The sequence below is a fragment of the Triticum urartu genome, chromosome 4A, assembly GCF_056163025.1.
Source record: "Triticum urartu cultivar PI428250 chromosome 4A, HENAU_Tu73, whole genome shotgun sequence".
In the NCBI taxonomy this organism is placed as follows: Eukaryota; Viridiplantae; Streptophyta; class Magnoliopsida; order Poales; family Poaceae; genus Triticum; species Triticum urartu.
This window is the reverse complement of record NC_141876.1, coordinates 372,117,675-372,129,320: the sequence shown is the minus strand read 5'-3', so window position 1 is coordinate 372,129,320 and position 11,646 is coordinate 372,117,675. Positions and strand designations below refer to the sequence as shown.

General features: G+C 44.2%; 2 protein-coding genes across 3 annotated transcripts; one reads left to right on the top strand and one right to left on the bottom strand.

Annotated features, from left to right (window-relative positions):
• Positions 1-425: 425 nt before the first annotated feature.
• Positions 426-5,513, bottom strand: LOC125551203 (serine/arginine-rich SC35-like splicing factor SCL28). 2 transcript variants are annotated; one of them, XM_048714364.2, is made up of 7 exons: positions 5,222-5,513; positions 3,612-3,689; positions 2,797-2,961; positions 2,630-2,700; positions 2,512-2,551; positions 741-922; positions 426-669 (listed from the first exon to the last, which is right to left on the bottom strand). In XM_048714364.2, exons 1-7 carry the CDS (start codon positions 5,410-5,412, stop codon positions 644-646), a joined length of 753 nt encoding a protein of 250 aa, XP_048570321.1. In that variant the 5' UTR covers positions 5,413-5,513; the 3' UTR covers positions 426-643. The 2 variants fall into 2 exon arrangements, with proteins under 2 accessions (XP_048570321.1, XP_048570322.1); XM_048714365.2 differs by having other exon boundaries at positions 426-653; positions 5,222-5,505.
• Positions 5,514-5,521: 8 nt separating this feature from the next.
• On the top strand, positions 5,522-8,100 carry LOC125551202 (uncharacterized). Its single transcript, XM_048714363.2, has one exon. The coding sequence runs from the start codon at positions 5,687-5,689 to the stop codon at positions 7,334-7,336; it is 1,650 nt and encodes a 549-aa protein (XP_048570320.2). The 5' UTR covers positions 5,522-5,686; the 3' UTR covers positions 7,337-8,100.
• Positions 8,101-11,646: the final 3,546 nt, after the last annotated feature.

Sequence of the window (11,646 nt, the reverse complement as noted above, 5' to 3'; positions counted from 1 at the left end):
CTTGATGGCTGTCCAGACGTCAACAAACCTCCTCCACCTCCTCTAACTTTACTTCCAGTTTGCGGATTCAGGAGCACGACGGGATCGAAGTCATCCGCGGGCGTCTTAACCAAGTACTCGAGTCGGAGTCAATGGAGTTGAGGTTCTGTCAACGCTACATCGACCGTCAGATCCAGCGTGTCAAGCACCAATGTTCGAGTACGTCAACAACAACGAAGTGACTCAGGAGGTAGCCGGCGTGTAAAGAAATCTAATCCTACAAATCAAACAGACCGGCATAGGAAATTTTCCCAAGGATTTCAATTCTCCAAAATTCAACGGAAATCCTTTCAATAAAAAAGGCCCTTAGACTTGAAATAAACAAATGTGGTTAACTCCGTCCTAGAGAATATGATGCTCTTGCAAGCACAAGCAGAACCAAAATATAGCGTAAAACACACAAAGTACCAGTTGATCATAGACTTCAACGGATCCCACAATATATCACAAACAGTACTGATAAAACGTGTCAACACTCAACAACTGGCTTTTGAACACAAGTCTGTTCACTACAAAAACTACCGACCTATTCTAGAAAACATAATAGGAAAGAAGGCATTGTTCTCTGCTCTCACCACCCAGTCACGGATTGTAGAACTGAAATTCATCTCAGCCTGCATATTAAGGAAACTACACATCAACATATAATTAGTTAATTACAGTAGAAGAGAATTAATAAGAGGAACATTGACAGAATGAACCTTTAGGCGAGAGAGATAAGGTTGGGCTCCTCCTGTCAACTGGTGGACCATGTCCGTTATTGGATGGTGATATCCTACGCTCATGTCCATCTAGGCTAGGCGATCGACCATCTGATATGTGCTGCCTCTTGTCCCGAGTATGTGGAGAGTATGAATCCCTAGGAGAATAATTATCTCTGTCCCTGCAAACAATCAAAGATTTGACCTTAGCACCAAACAAATTGACAGTATGTAAGGAGCAACACACCAAAAAACATATGGTAACTGACAAGTACAAGAACAAGAAAGTATCATCATGAGCAAACTAAATTAGAGAACTGCAAACTTATCTACAGCAGCTAATGCGGCATGGCAACATCACAACTGGCTGGTCATGCCTATTGCCAAGCCAAGTGAATTGAAAAGTGAGATATCAATGTTACCTGCTCCATCACAAAATTGGTTACCCACTTTGATCCCCAAATATAACGTGCAATGCACTAAGGTGTTGCGACTGCTAGCTCAACAGCATCAGTTCACTTGACAAATAACTGTTTCCCTCAGGTTTCTTAGCCAAGATTATCTCTACACTCTTGAGTGCTAGTACCACTTTATCTTTAACTGTATAGCTTTCACATGCTCCAACTCTGGAGGTCATAATACTGTCACTTTGGTCTTTATTCGCCAAACATCATGATTATCTTTTGGGCTTTTAGACTCTACATTCTTTGATGACTGGATAATATACAAAACCAAGGCAACATGTTTCAGAGCACAACTTAATAGCCTTACTTCAAGAACAGAAAATAGATAATACAAATTAATCAACAATCACCAAATAGTCGACAAAAACCATGTTGCTAATGTTAGAGATTAATCAAGGACGTCAGGGCTTGGCATGAGCATACAAATGATCAGGAAAGCTCCTTTGCTCATTTTCTTGTTATCTTTACTATGATTTACAAGCTAAAAATGGATTCAGAAAAATCCACATAAGATGCACAATCATTAATAGTAAACTTCTTGGAAGTTACTTTCCTCCTAGCCTGACTAACGAACTAAGGAAAACGGAAATGAAAATAACCAACCATATAAGCTAGGATATTTAGCAATCAATTCAAGATGAAAATTTCGAGGATAGAACACTTTAAACAAGAATTTTGGAAGCTGATTTACGTTTCAATGATGAAATAACAACTTGTTGGTTAATGAACCAAAGAAAGTTAAAAAGAATGGACCATTATCCATTTTACCTGATTGCATTTCTAGATCATTGACAGGGTGGGCAGGGGGGATGCAATAGGTATGTTTAGGAGATTATAATGACTCTATAAGCTATTATAGTTAAGCTAAGCGCTGAACTTAATTTATGATCTGCTGTGAAAAATAGGCACAAAAGCAGGAGCAAGTCGGGTAGCCAAACGGAAAAACAGACAAAAGCTGGTTGAAAAGATGGATTATCATATTCCACCTCAATGCAAATTGCCAAACGCAGCCTTAATCTTAAGTTAAAGAGGCTATACTAATCACAATACCAATGAAAGGTTTAACAACGTTCAACCAACAAAATTCAAGACAAGGTGAAGTAGATTGTATTGGTTTCATATATACTTCCCTTCCATCTTGTCTCAGCAGGGCAGGGCTGATGGTGAACATATTCTTTATAATAAACAAAGCTAGCTCTACGCAAATATTAGAGTTCTGGAATACTGTAGCCAGTGCAGTATAAATCAAACTGAAGAAAGTTAACATGTTAATCATATCTATATTTCGAAGAGCATCCAGATCAAACCTGGAGTGCCGTCTAACTGGAGAAGGTTCGGGTGAATAAGCTGTGAGTAAAGAGATAATATTTAAAAATCAGATGAAAGCCTATAAGATATGAATTCAATGAACTGCTTTATACTTACAGGGGTAACGAGACCTTGGGGATCTTGACAGCGACTGCCTTCTTCTGTAGTTTCCATCCATATGCCTACCACTATATCAGCAGAGGCAAAAATATATCCTTTGGTTATTTCAGATTTGATATTTACTACCCTACCTAATGCCTAAGTAAAAAACAGTACATATCTACCTTGATCTTGTTCTGAAGCGCATTTCTTGTGGGGTTTTTCTATTCTCCTCGGCAAAAACTATTGTAATCTCTCGACCGCAAATAACTTGATGATTCATTTCTTGCTTGGCATATGCAGCGTCCTCAGGGTGGCGGAATTTCACAAACCCAAAACCACGTAATTCCCTGGAAATATATATCAATTTGACCAATGATCAAGAAACTACTTGTTATTCAACAACAACAAAAAACACTTCCTGGAAAATATATACCAATATTACGAATGATCAATATTCAACAACAAAAAATCAACAGTTAAAATAAATTTTACGGCAACAGTTTGTTCTCATTCCAACAACATTGACAAATGCGCAATTCGTTAAGACTAAATACAGAAGACATTATTTGCCAGTGAAAGAGAATATGCAACAAGTGCTCACCAACACTGCTGTTGAGAAGAATTGTTAAATAATCCTAATTTGGTTAAATTCAGCAAATTAACTGGCAGCTTATGCAAATGAATGTAATTAGAGGGTCAATCACAATATGCTATGCCATGACATCACAAAGGGCTTGCTAAAAATATTATTTCTTTTGAAAACTCAAGTCCATTGAGATTGCGACATCCCTTGTATTCACATGAATAACAGCAGTACGAAATCTAGGATTGCTGTTCACAGATTATCAATCAAGCTGCATAACATATCAGTTGCATTACACAAATTATTCAGCATCTCACTTAATTCATATACTTCTTTCATAATGTTCAATAATCAATCATGACTATGTGTATGACATGAACTGATCTTCAAATGTAATATAAGCATAAAAATTACTTTGTGTGGAAATTTCTCGGAAGGTACACATCCTTTATAGGGCCAAATTGCTCGAATGGACCACGGATGTCTTCTAGCCTGCAAAAGATGAAAAAAAACAAAGGCGGCGGAACATAATCGGTTAGCTAAGGTGCAATTCATCCACACACAGAAAAAGACAGAAAACACCATACATCTGTAGTGCATTGTATATACAAATGACAATTACAGAGACTACTGATAAGCTTTGACTGGGGCAGTAGCAAAATGTGAAAACAAGATATGATGGCCATCCCAAAACACACACAAAATTAATAATTTAGTATTGTGTCTATTCCTGTTTTTAATACATTTGGCTATTTATGCAAATGGGGGCAGTTATAATGAAAAAAATGATCTTGGCTCGTCAAGCCATAAGATCTCAACTGTGAAAGGTCACATCCACATGAAAATATCCAAAGTTCAAATCTAATTGATCTCGGACACATAAGCAACAATAGGATCACCTGTACAGTTCATAAATCAGTAATTATGATATTAGAATATGGATTTGCTAATTCTCATCTAGATGAGAATTAATGACGTCTCATCTAAATTCCCCACCGTCTGATCAAAAGCCCCAGGATTCTGGATTTTTTACCGTGGAATCAATGTTTTGGTCACACTTGTCATTCTTCTTAAGCGGTGCTCAATGACTCTCTCCCATAGCTTCATTGTATGACCCATCAACTTAATTCCATGGTAATTAGTACAACTCTAAACATCCCTCTTGTACCATCGAACCAATCTTCAAGAACAAGGGGGATGTTCAGTTGTACTAATTACCGTGGAATTAAGCTGATGGGCCATACAATGAAGCTATGGGAGAGAGTCATTGAGCACCACTTAAGAAGAATGACAAGCATAACCAAAAATCAGTTTGGTTTCATGCCTGTGAGGTCGACCATGGAAGCCATTTTCTTGGTACGACAACTTATGGAGAGATACAGGGAGCAAACAAAGGACCTGCATATAGTGTTCATTGACTTGGGGAAGGCCTATGAAAAGATACCACGGAATGTCATGTGGTGGGCCTTGGAGAAACACAAAGTCCCAGCAAAGTAGATTACCGTCATCAAGGACATGTACTATAATGTTGTGTCAAGTGTTCGAACAAGTGATGGCGACATTGATGACTTCTTGATATGATGTACATTACCCTCATCAAGGACATGTACTATATAAACCAAGCAACACATCATTCCATATGTACCACAATTACGCTTTGAAAACAAGCATGCATAGAATTAATCAAGTACTCCCTCCGTCCCAAAATAAGTGTCTCAACCTTAGTACAACTTCGTACTAGAGTTAGTACAAAGTCAAAACACTTATTTTGGGACGGAGAGAGTAATACATAAGACTGAATAGAATCAACAACCAAACCCAATCATCGATATGATGTACTCCCTCTGTCCCAAAATAAGTGTCTCAACCTTAGTACAATTTTATACTAGAGTTAGTACAAACTTGAGACACTTATTTTAAAACCGAGGGAGTAATTGCATGCAGTAACTATGTAATGATATACAGATTCAAAGACATGCTTCTTCTCCCCAGAGTTACGGCTGGGAGGGGGGAGGGGAAGGCACCTGGCGGTGAGTGAAATGTTGCGGACCAGGAGGCCGGTGGGCGCCGACGGTCGGTCGTACCCGCGGCGGGGCCCGCCGCCGCCGCCGCGGTAACGGTCACGCGGGTCGTCGTAGTGCCTGTAGCGGGGAGGACTGCGGCTGTACCGCCTGCGTGGGCTGTAGCTGCGGCTTCGGCTGCGGTACCCGGCCATCGACGCGTCGCCCTCGTTTAGTTAGGGTTTCTGTGAGGTTTGGATAATAACTTTACGAAAAGCGATAGAGAGAGAGAGAAGATCATGGCTTTTAACTTAAAGCACACGCGGGCCTCATGGCCCATGGGCCGTAGGGCAAATCCAAGTCAAAACCTCGCGAGCCGCATCGCCACCAAATCTGACCACCCCCGGCCCCCGTGCGGCTCACGACAGCATCACATTCTCCTCCCGTCGACGCCGCCGCCGCCGCCGCCGCTCGCCACGGATCACCACCATGTCCCCGCTTCCGCGCCGCTTCGCCTCCGTCAGACACATCTGCTCCAGCTCCGCCTCCGAGCTCGCCCCGGTACCGACCGCCGTCTCTGACGCCGCCTCCCGCGCGGCAGCCGCCGTGCTCCGCGCCCCGCGCTTCGAGCCCCGCCTCCTGTCGCTCGTCCCATGCCAACTGCTCTTCGAGCCGAGCTGCGTCCGCCAAACCCTCTCCCGCCTCCTCCCCTCCCCTGAACCCTCGCTCCGTTTTCTCCTCTTCCTCGCCTCCCACCTTCCCGCCCCCGCTGACGCCCCTGCCCCTTCGCCTCACCTCCCCGGGATCGACGCCTTCCTCCTCAGCCTCCAGCCACATCTCGCAGCCGATGCCGCCGCGCTGCTAGCCTCCCACCTCGGCCTCCACCCTTCCCTGCCCGCACTCAACGCGGCATCCCGTGCCGCTCTCCGGGCCGCGCGTCCCGACCTCGTCTTCCGCCTCTTTTCCACCTTCTCCTCCTCCCCTGCCTTCCCAGGCAACGCGGGCACCGTCGCCTGCCTCGTGCGCGCCTGTGCAGCCGACTGCCGCCCGCTCGACGGCCTCCGCCTCCTCCGAGATGCTGCACGACGTGGCTCCCCTCCCTCATCTGCTGCTGCCGCCGACCTTGTCACGTCCTTTGTGGCCATCGGCAACTTCGCAAAGGTGTCTGAGACGCTCCACCTCATGATCTCTGCGGGATGTCCTCCAGCTACGTTTGTCTACCAGCGTGTCATACATGGGCTCTTTGCGCATGGGATGGGTGGCGAGGCCCTTCGTGTCTTCAGTGAGATCAAGCTGCGTGGTTATGCCATAGATGTAGTCACTTACAACACAGCACTCACTGGTTTATGTAAAATGGGCCACATTGCCGATGCGCGGCAGATGTGGGATGAGATGGTGGACAAAGGTATACAGCCCAGTGAGTATGCATATTGCTCTTTTCTCGATTACTACTGTGAAGCTGGTGATTTTGGGATGGCTCTCAAGGTGTATGAAGAAATGCTTGACAAGGGATTCAAGGAGAGCACAGTTAGCTGTAACATTATCGCCAAAGGGTTTTGTGTTCATAGGAGGGTGGACGAAGCAGTTGGGGTGTTTGAGGGAATGGTTACAAAAGGGATTGAACATGATGTGATCACTTATAACACGTTGATTCAGGGCCTATGCAAGGTTGGTAGGTTGGCTGAGGCGATAGGGATGTATCAGCGGCTACTCTCATCTGGTTTGGAGCCAAGTGTGCAGACCTTCACACCACTCATTGACACCTTGTGCAAGGAAGGGCAGGTCGATCATGCTGTTGAATTACTTACCTTGATGCAGGCTAAGGGCTTGGAACCGTTGGAACGTAGCAATGATAGTGTCATCAATGGGTTCTGTAAGGTCAGGCGGGCTGATGATGGTATGGCATGGTTGGCTAGCATGTTGAAGAACAATCTGAAACCTCGGGAACAGACGTTCAATTCTTTGCTGGAGTCTCTGAGCAAATCCGAGCGAATGGATGACGCACTGCTGATTCTGAATACAATGTTTAAAGCTGGATATGAATTAGGCAGTTTGGCTTCTGCTATACTTGTTGATAAGTTATGCACAGGCATTGTATCTTATCCTCAAAAGTTGGAGGATATTTTGGTGAGCAGCTAGTGGCATTTGGATGCCCTGCAAATCGTACAAATGTTCATTTGTTTCTCCCTTGATTGATGTCTTTGAGAAATGTTTTTATTGGTGTTGTTCAAAAGGCTACACAAATGACTTATGTAGAAATTCAGAACCCTGATGACCAAGAACTTGACTTTTGAGGTTCATATTCAGATTATAACTTGGCCTCCAACCATTCCAGTAAATCTTGGAGAGACAGAAATGTGCAACGGCAACGGCTGTGAGTAACAGCTCTGAGAGGTTGTGACAGCAGTGAGCAGCGTTGATGGCTAACATTCTTCTTTGGCCCTGTAATAATCCAAATGCCTGTGATCGTGGGGATCTATTGAACAGCACTGTAGTACCTTCTTCAGGAACTGCAATGGGCACTTCAGGATGGCCATAGAGCTCTCTGAACACAAGCTTTGTGGCCCTTACATCACCATTCTCTGCATCTCCATTCCCAGGTGTACATTGTGCTTTGGCCCTGTAATAACCCCTTCTATTTTCTGTCTATTTTGAATATTCACATCTTAACAATAGACTAAATCAACCCATGTCTCGTCCTTCCTGTATTTCGTTTGAGCAAATGGATTCAAGATAATTTTAACTGTTGTCAAGAGAACTACGACGTCCATATGTAGGAATGTGAAGAGGAATGACTGTTAATGTCTTCTTTGGTTTATTTCTACTTGATTAATATCTCATAGAAGGTCCTCTTTGATTCTTTATATAGAGGCCTGATAATTGAAACTAAGTAATGAATTGAAGATCATATGTGTCCAATTGTCTTAATTCCCAAGCTAATGTGTACCGTCCTAATTTAAAGGATCAACTACCTAACTGGGAACTTAAGGTATGGTATCTGTGTACTCACCCATAGGTCCAGTCCAGGTACTTCCATGCATAGCAAATTCAGAGAAGTTTTGGCATTTTGTTCCTCTGTTTGCACTAGTTTTGCATATATATGCTGACCACAGTTTAACCTCAGAATGACGAGAGATTTATCCATGCTGTGCTGTAGTAATTTTTTGTGTCAACTACTGCTACGTGTGATTTCGCAAATGGTAACACGGCTTGGGTTAGCATAGTATAGCTGCTTTATGAAAAATCCAGCTTGTTACATCCTTGGGAATCTAGGAAGGCCTGGAAGACATGGTTAGGAGTGTACCGATTGGCGAGAAGCTCTTCATAGGAGGAGACCTCGGTGGTCACATGAGTACATCTAGCACAGGTTTTGAAGGGGCACATGGGGGCTTTGGCTATGGCATCAGGAATCAAGGAGAAGATGTCTTAAGCTTTGCTCTAGCCTACGACATGATTGTAGCTAACACTCTCTTTAGAAAGAGAGAAGCACATCTGGTGACTTTTAGTAGTGGCCAATACTCAGTCAGATTGATTTCATCCTCTCGAGAAGAGAAGATAGGCGTGCGTGCCTAGACTGTAAGGTGATACCTGGAGAGAGGGTTTGTGACGCCCTCGATTTAATCGTACACAAATCATACACGCAAATGTGTACGATCAAGATCAAGGACTCACAGGAAGATATCACAACACAACTCTAGACACAAATAAAATAATACAAGCTTTATATTACAAGCCAGAGGCCTTGAAGGCTCGAATACAAATGTTCGAAGACACAAGAGTTGGCGGAAGCAAAAAATATCCGAGTACAGACATATGGTTAAACAAGTTGCCATGAGATGGCTAGCGCAAATGTAACGCCCTCGATGCGGCTATAGCTCTCACGTGTCGAGGCACGACTTAGAGACATAATCGCATTGAAAGCAATATCGCAAGTCAGGCAATCATTACAACATCCCATGTAATATATAATAAAAGGGGGAGATACATAGTTGGCTTACACTCGCCACGTCACATCAAAGTACATAAATAACATCCATCATACAAACACTCATGGCCCGACTATAGCATCAAAATGGAAAAAAACCCAACATGCGACAAGGCCCTGAATCGAACCCCAACTAGGCACCACTACTGATCATCGGGAAAAGACACGTAGTAACGCTGAGAGTCCTCGTCGAACTCCCACTTCAGCTCGTACTCGTCACCTGGAGTGGAAACACCTGGACCTGCATCTGGAGTTATAGTATCTGATGAGGACATCAATACCATTGTTACACCCACAGCCCCTACTGCTACATATACTGGACCAATTATTAGAGCTCGCGCACGCCAATTAAATTACCAGGTACTTTCGTTTCTTGGTAATGATTCTAATGTTCATGAGATTATGATGCTGCCTAAATTGGATACATTTGTTTTGCTTACAAATGAAGGGCCTAGCTTGGAGAAGGATGAACATTGGAGCAAGAACACGTATGGAGTTGATGGCATGCGCAAGGGGATCAAGAACGGAGTTACAAGTGATGATTTCAGGACTTTGAAGCTGCCATAAGGAGTGCATGAAGCCTTGGACGAAACATACAAGATGCCACTTCATAATATTCGTCCATAGCTTAAGTATAGGCTATTTTTAGAGTCCGTATGTGTGGGGAAACAAGAGTTATGGTTGGTTTCGGACCCCACCCTCAAGGGCCACGAAATTCCCCCCTCTTCCTCCATATATACAGCCCTTAGGGCGTCGTTTAGACTTTGGGGGTTTTGTTTGGATTAAAAGTTCGCCATAGCTGCAACTTCGCGTACTTCGTTTGTGTCCAACGACCAGACCAAGACGTCACAGAACCCCACCTTGATCAATAAAGCTTTCATCTTATATTCGCAATATCCCGATTGCAATCTCAGTTTCTTGCTTGTTCTTCGTTTGCTCGCAGGAAACAGACCCTCGTGGTCAGGTTGATCGTGCTCCGGCGTGGTCAATAACCCTCGGAAGTTGGTTTAGCGATTGCTAAGGCGCGACGTCTCGCACGTTCGTAGTCGGATCGTCAAGGTTTACTCCCACAGAAAACGATAGCCACCATCTCATCGAAACATCGGGACACCTTAGCCTCTATCAGTATCTGTGAGCCACAGGGACTCAGCAATCTCGCACCCTCGCGATCAAGACTATTTAAGATTATAGGAAGGATAGGCAAATATATGTGGAGCTGCAGCAAGCGACTAGCATATATGGTGGCTAACTTATACGCAAAAGAGAGCGAGAAGAGAAGGCAAGGCGCGAGAGAGAATCTAGAGGAACAACCTGCGCAAGCATAACTCCAACACCGTGTCCACTTACCGGACTCCGCCGAGAAGAGGCCATCACGGTAACACACTCAGTTGATTCGTTTTAATTAATTAAGTTTCAAGTTATCTACAACCGGACATTAACAAATTCCCATCTGCCCATAACCGCGGGTATGGCTTTCGAAAGTTCAATCCCTGCAGGGGAGTCCCTACTTAGCCCATGACAAGCTCTCACAGTCAACGAAGGAATAGACCTCCTCCCAAGACGTTCCGATCAGACTCGGTATCTCGGTAACTCAAGACACTTCGACAGGTTAAAACAAGACCAGCAACACCGCCCGAATGTGCCGACAAATCCCGATAGGAGCTGCACATATCTCGTTCTTAGGGCACACTCAGATGAGACTAGCTACGAGTAAAACCAACCCTCAAGTTTCCCCGAGGTGGCCCCGCAGGCAGCTCAGTTCGGACCAACACTCAGAGGAGCACTGGCCCTTGGGGGGCTAAAATAAAGATGACCCTCGGGCTCCGGAAACCCAAGGGAAAAAAAGGATAGGTGGCAAATGGTAAAATCAATGTTGGGCATTGCTGGAAAAGCTTTAATCAAGGCAAACTATCAGGGGGTTCCCATTATAACCCAACCGCGTAAGGAACGCAAAATCCAGGAACATAACACCGATTTGACGGAAACTAGGGCAGCAAGAGTGGAACAAAACACTAGGCGAGAGGCCGAGCCTTCCACCCTTTACCAAGTATATAGATGCATTAAGATAACATAGCAATATAATAATATCCCAACAAGTAAATAGATGTTCCAACAAGGAACGGCTCCAATCTTCACCTGCAACTAGCAACGCTATAAGAGGGGCTGAGCAAAGCGGTAACATAGCCAATCAACGGTTTGCTAGGACATGGTGGGTTAGAGGTTCAACATGGAAATTGGGAGGCTGACAAGCAAAAGGTAGGCATCGTAGCATTAGCATAGCAAGAGCGAGCAAACTAGCATAGCAAAGATAGTAGTGATTTCGAGGGTATGATCATCTTGCCTGCAAAGCTGTCAGAGTTGACTGGATCCTCAAAAGCAAACTCAACGGGCTCCTCGTTAGCGAACTCGTCTCCCGGCTCTTCCCAAACAAGACAAACAAGCAACAAGGATACAATAAACCACG

Excerpts from the sequence above, each read along its gene's own strand:
- LOC125551203 (XM_048714364.2), bottom strand. The coding sequence starts at position 5,412 with ATGGCCGGGTACCGCAGCCGAAGCCGCAGCTACAGCCCACGCAGGCGG. Across the intron at positions 2,962-3,611 it reads CCGAGAAATTTCCACACAAA|GGAATTACGTGGTTTTGGGT; the intron begins GTAATTTTTATG and ends ATATATTTCCAG. Across the intron at positions 670-740 it reads CTTATCTCTCTCGCCTAAAG|TTTCCTTAATATGCAGGCTG; the intron begins GTTCATTCTGTC and ends GTTGATGTGTAG.
- LOC125551202 (XM_048714363.2), top strand. The coding sequence starts at position 5,687 with ATGTCCCCGCTTCCGCGCCGCTTCGCCTCCGTCAGACACATCTGCTCC.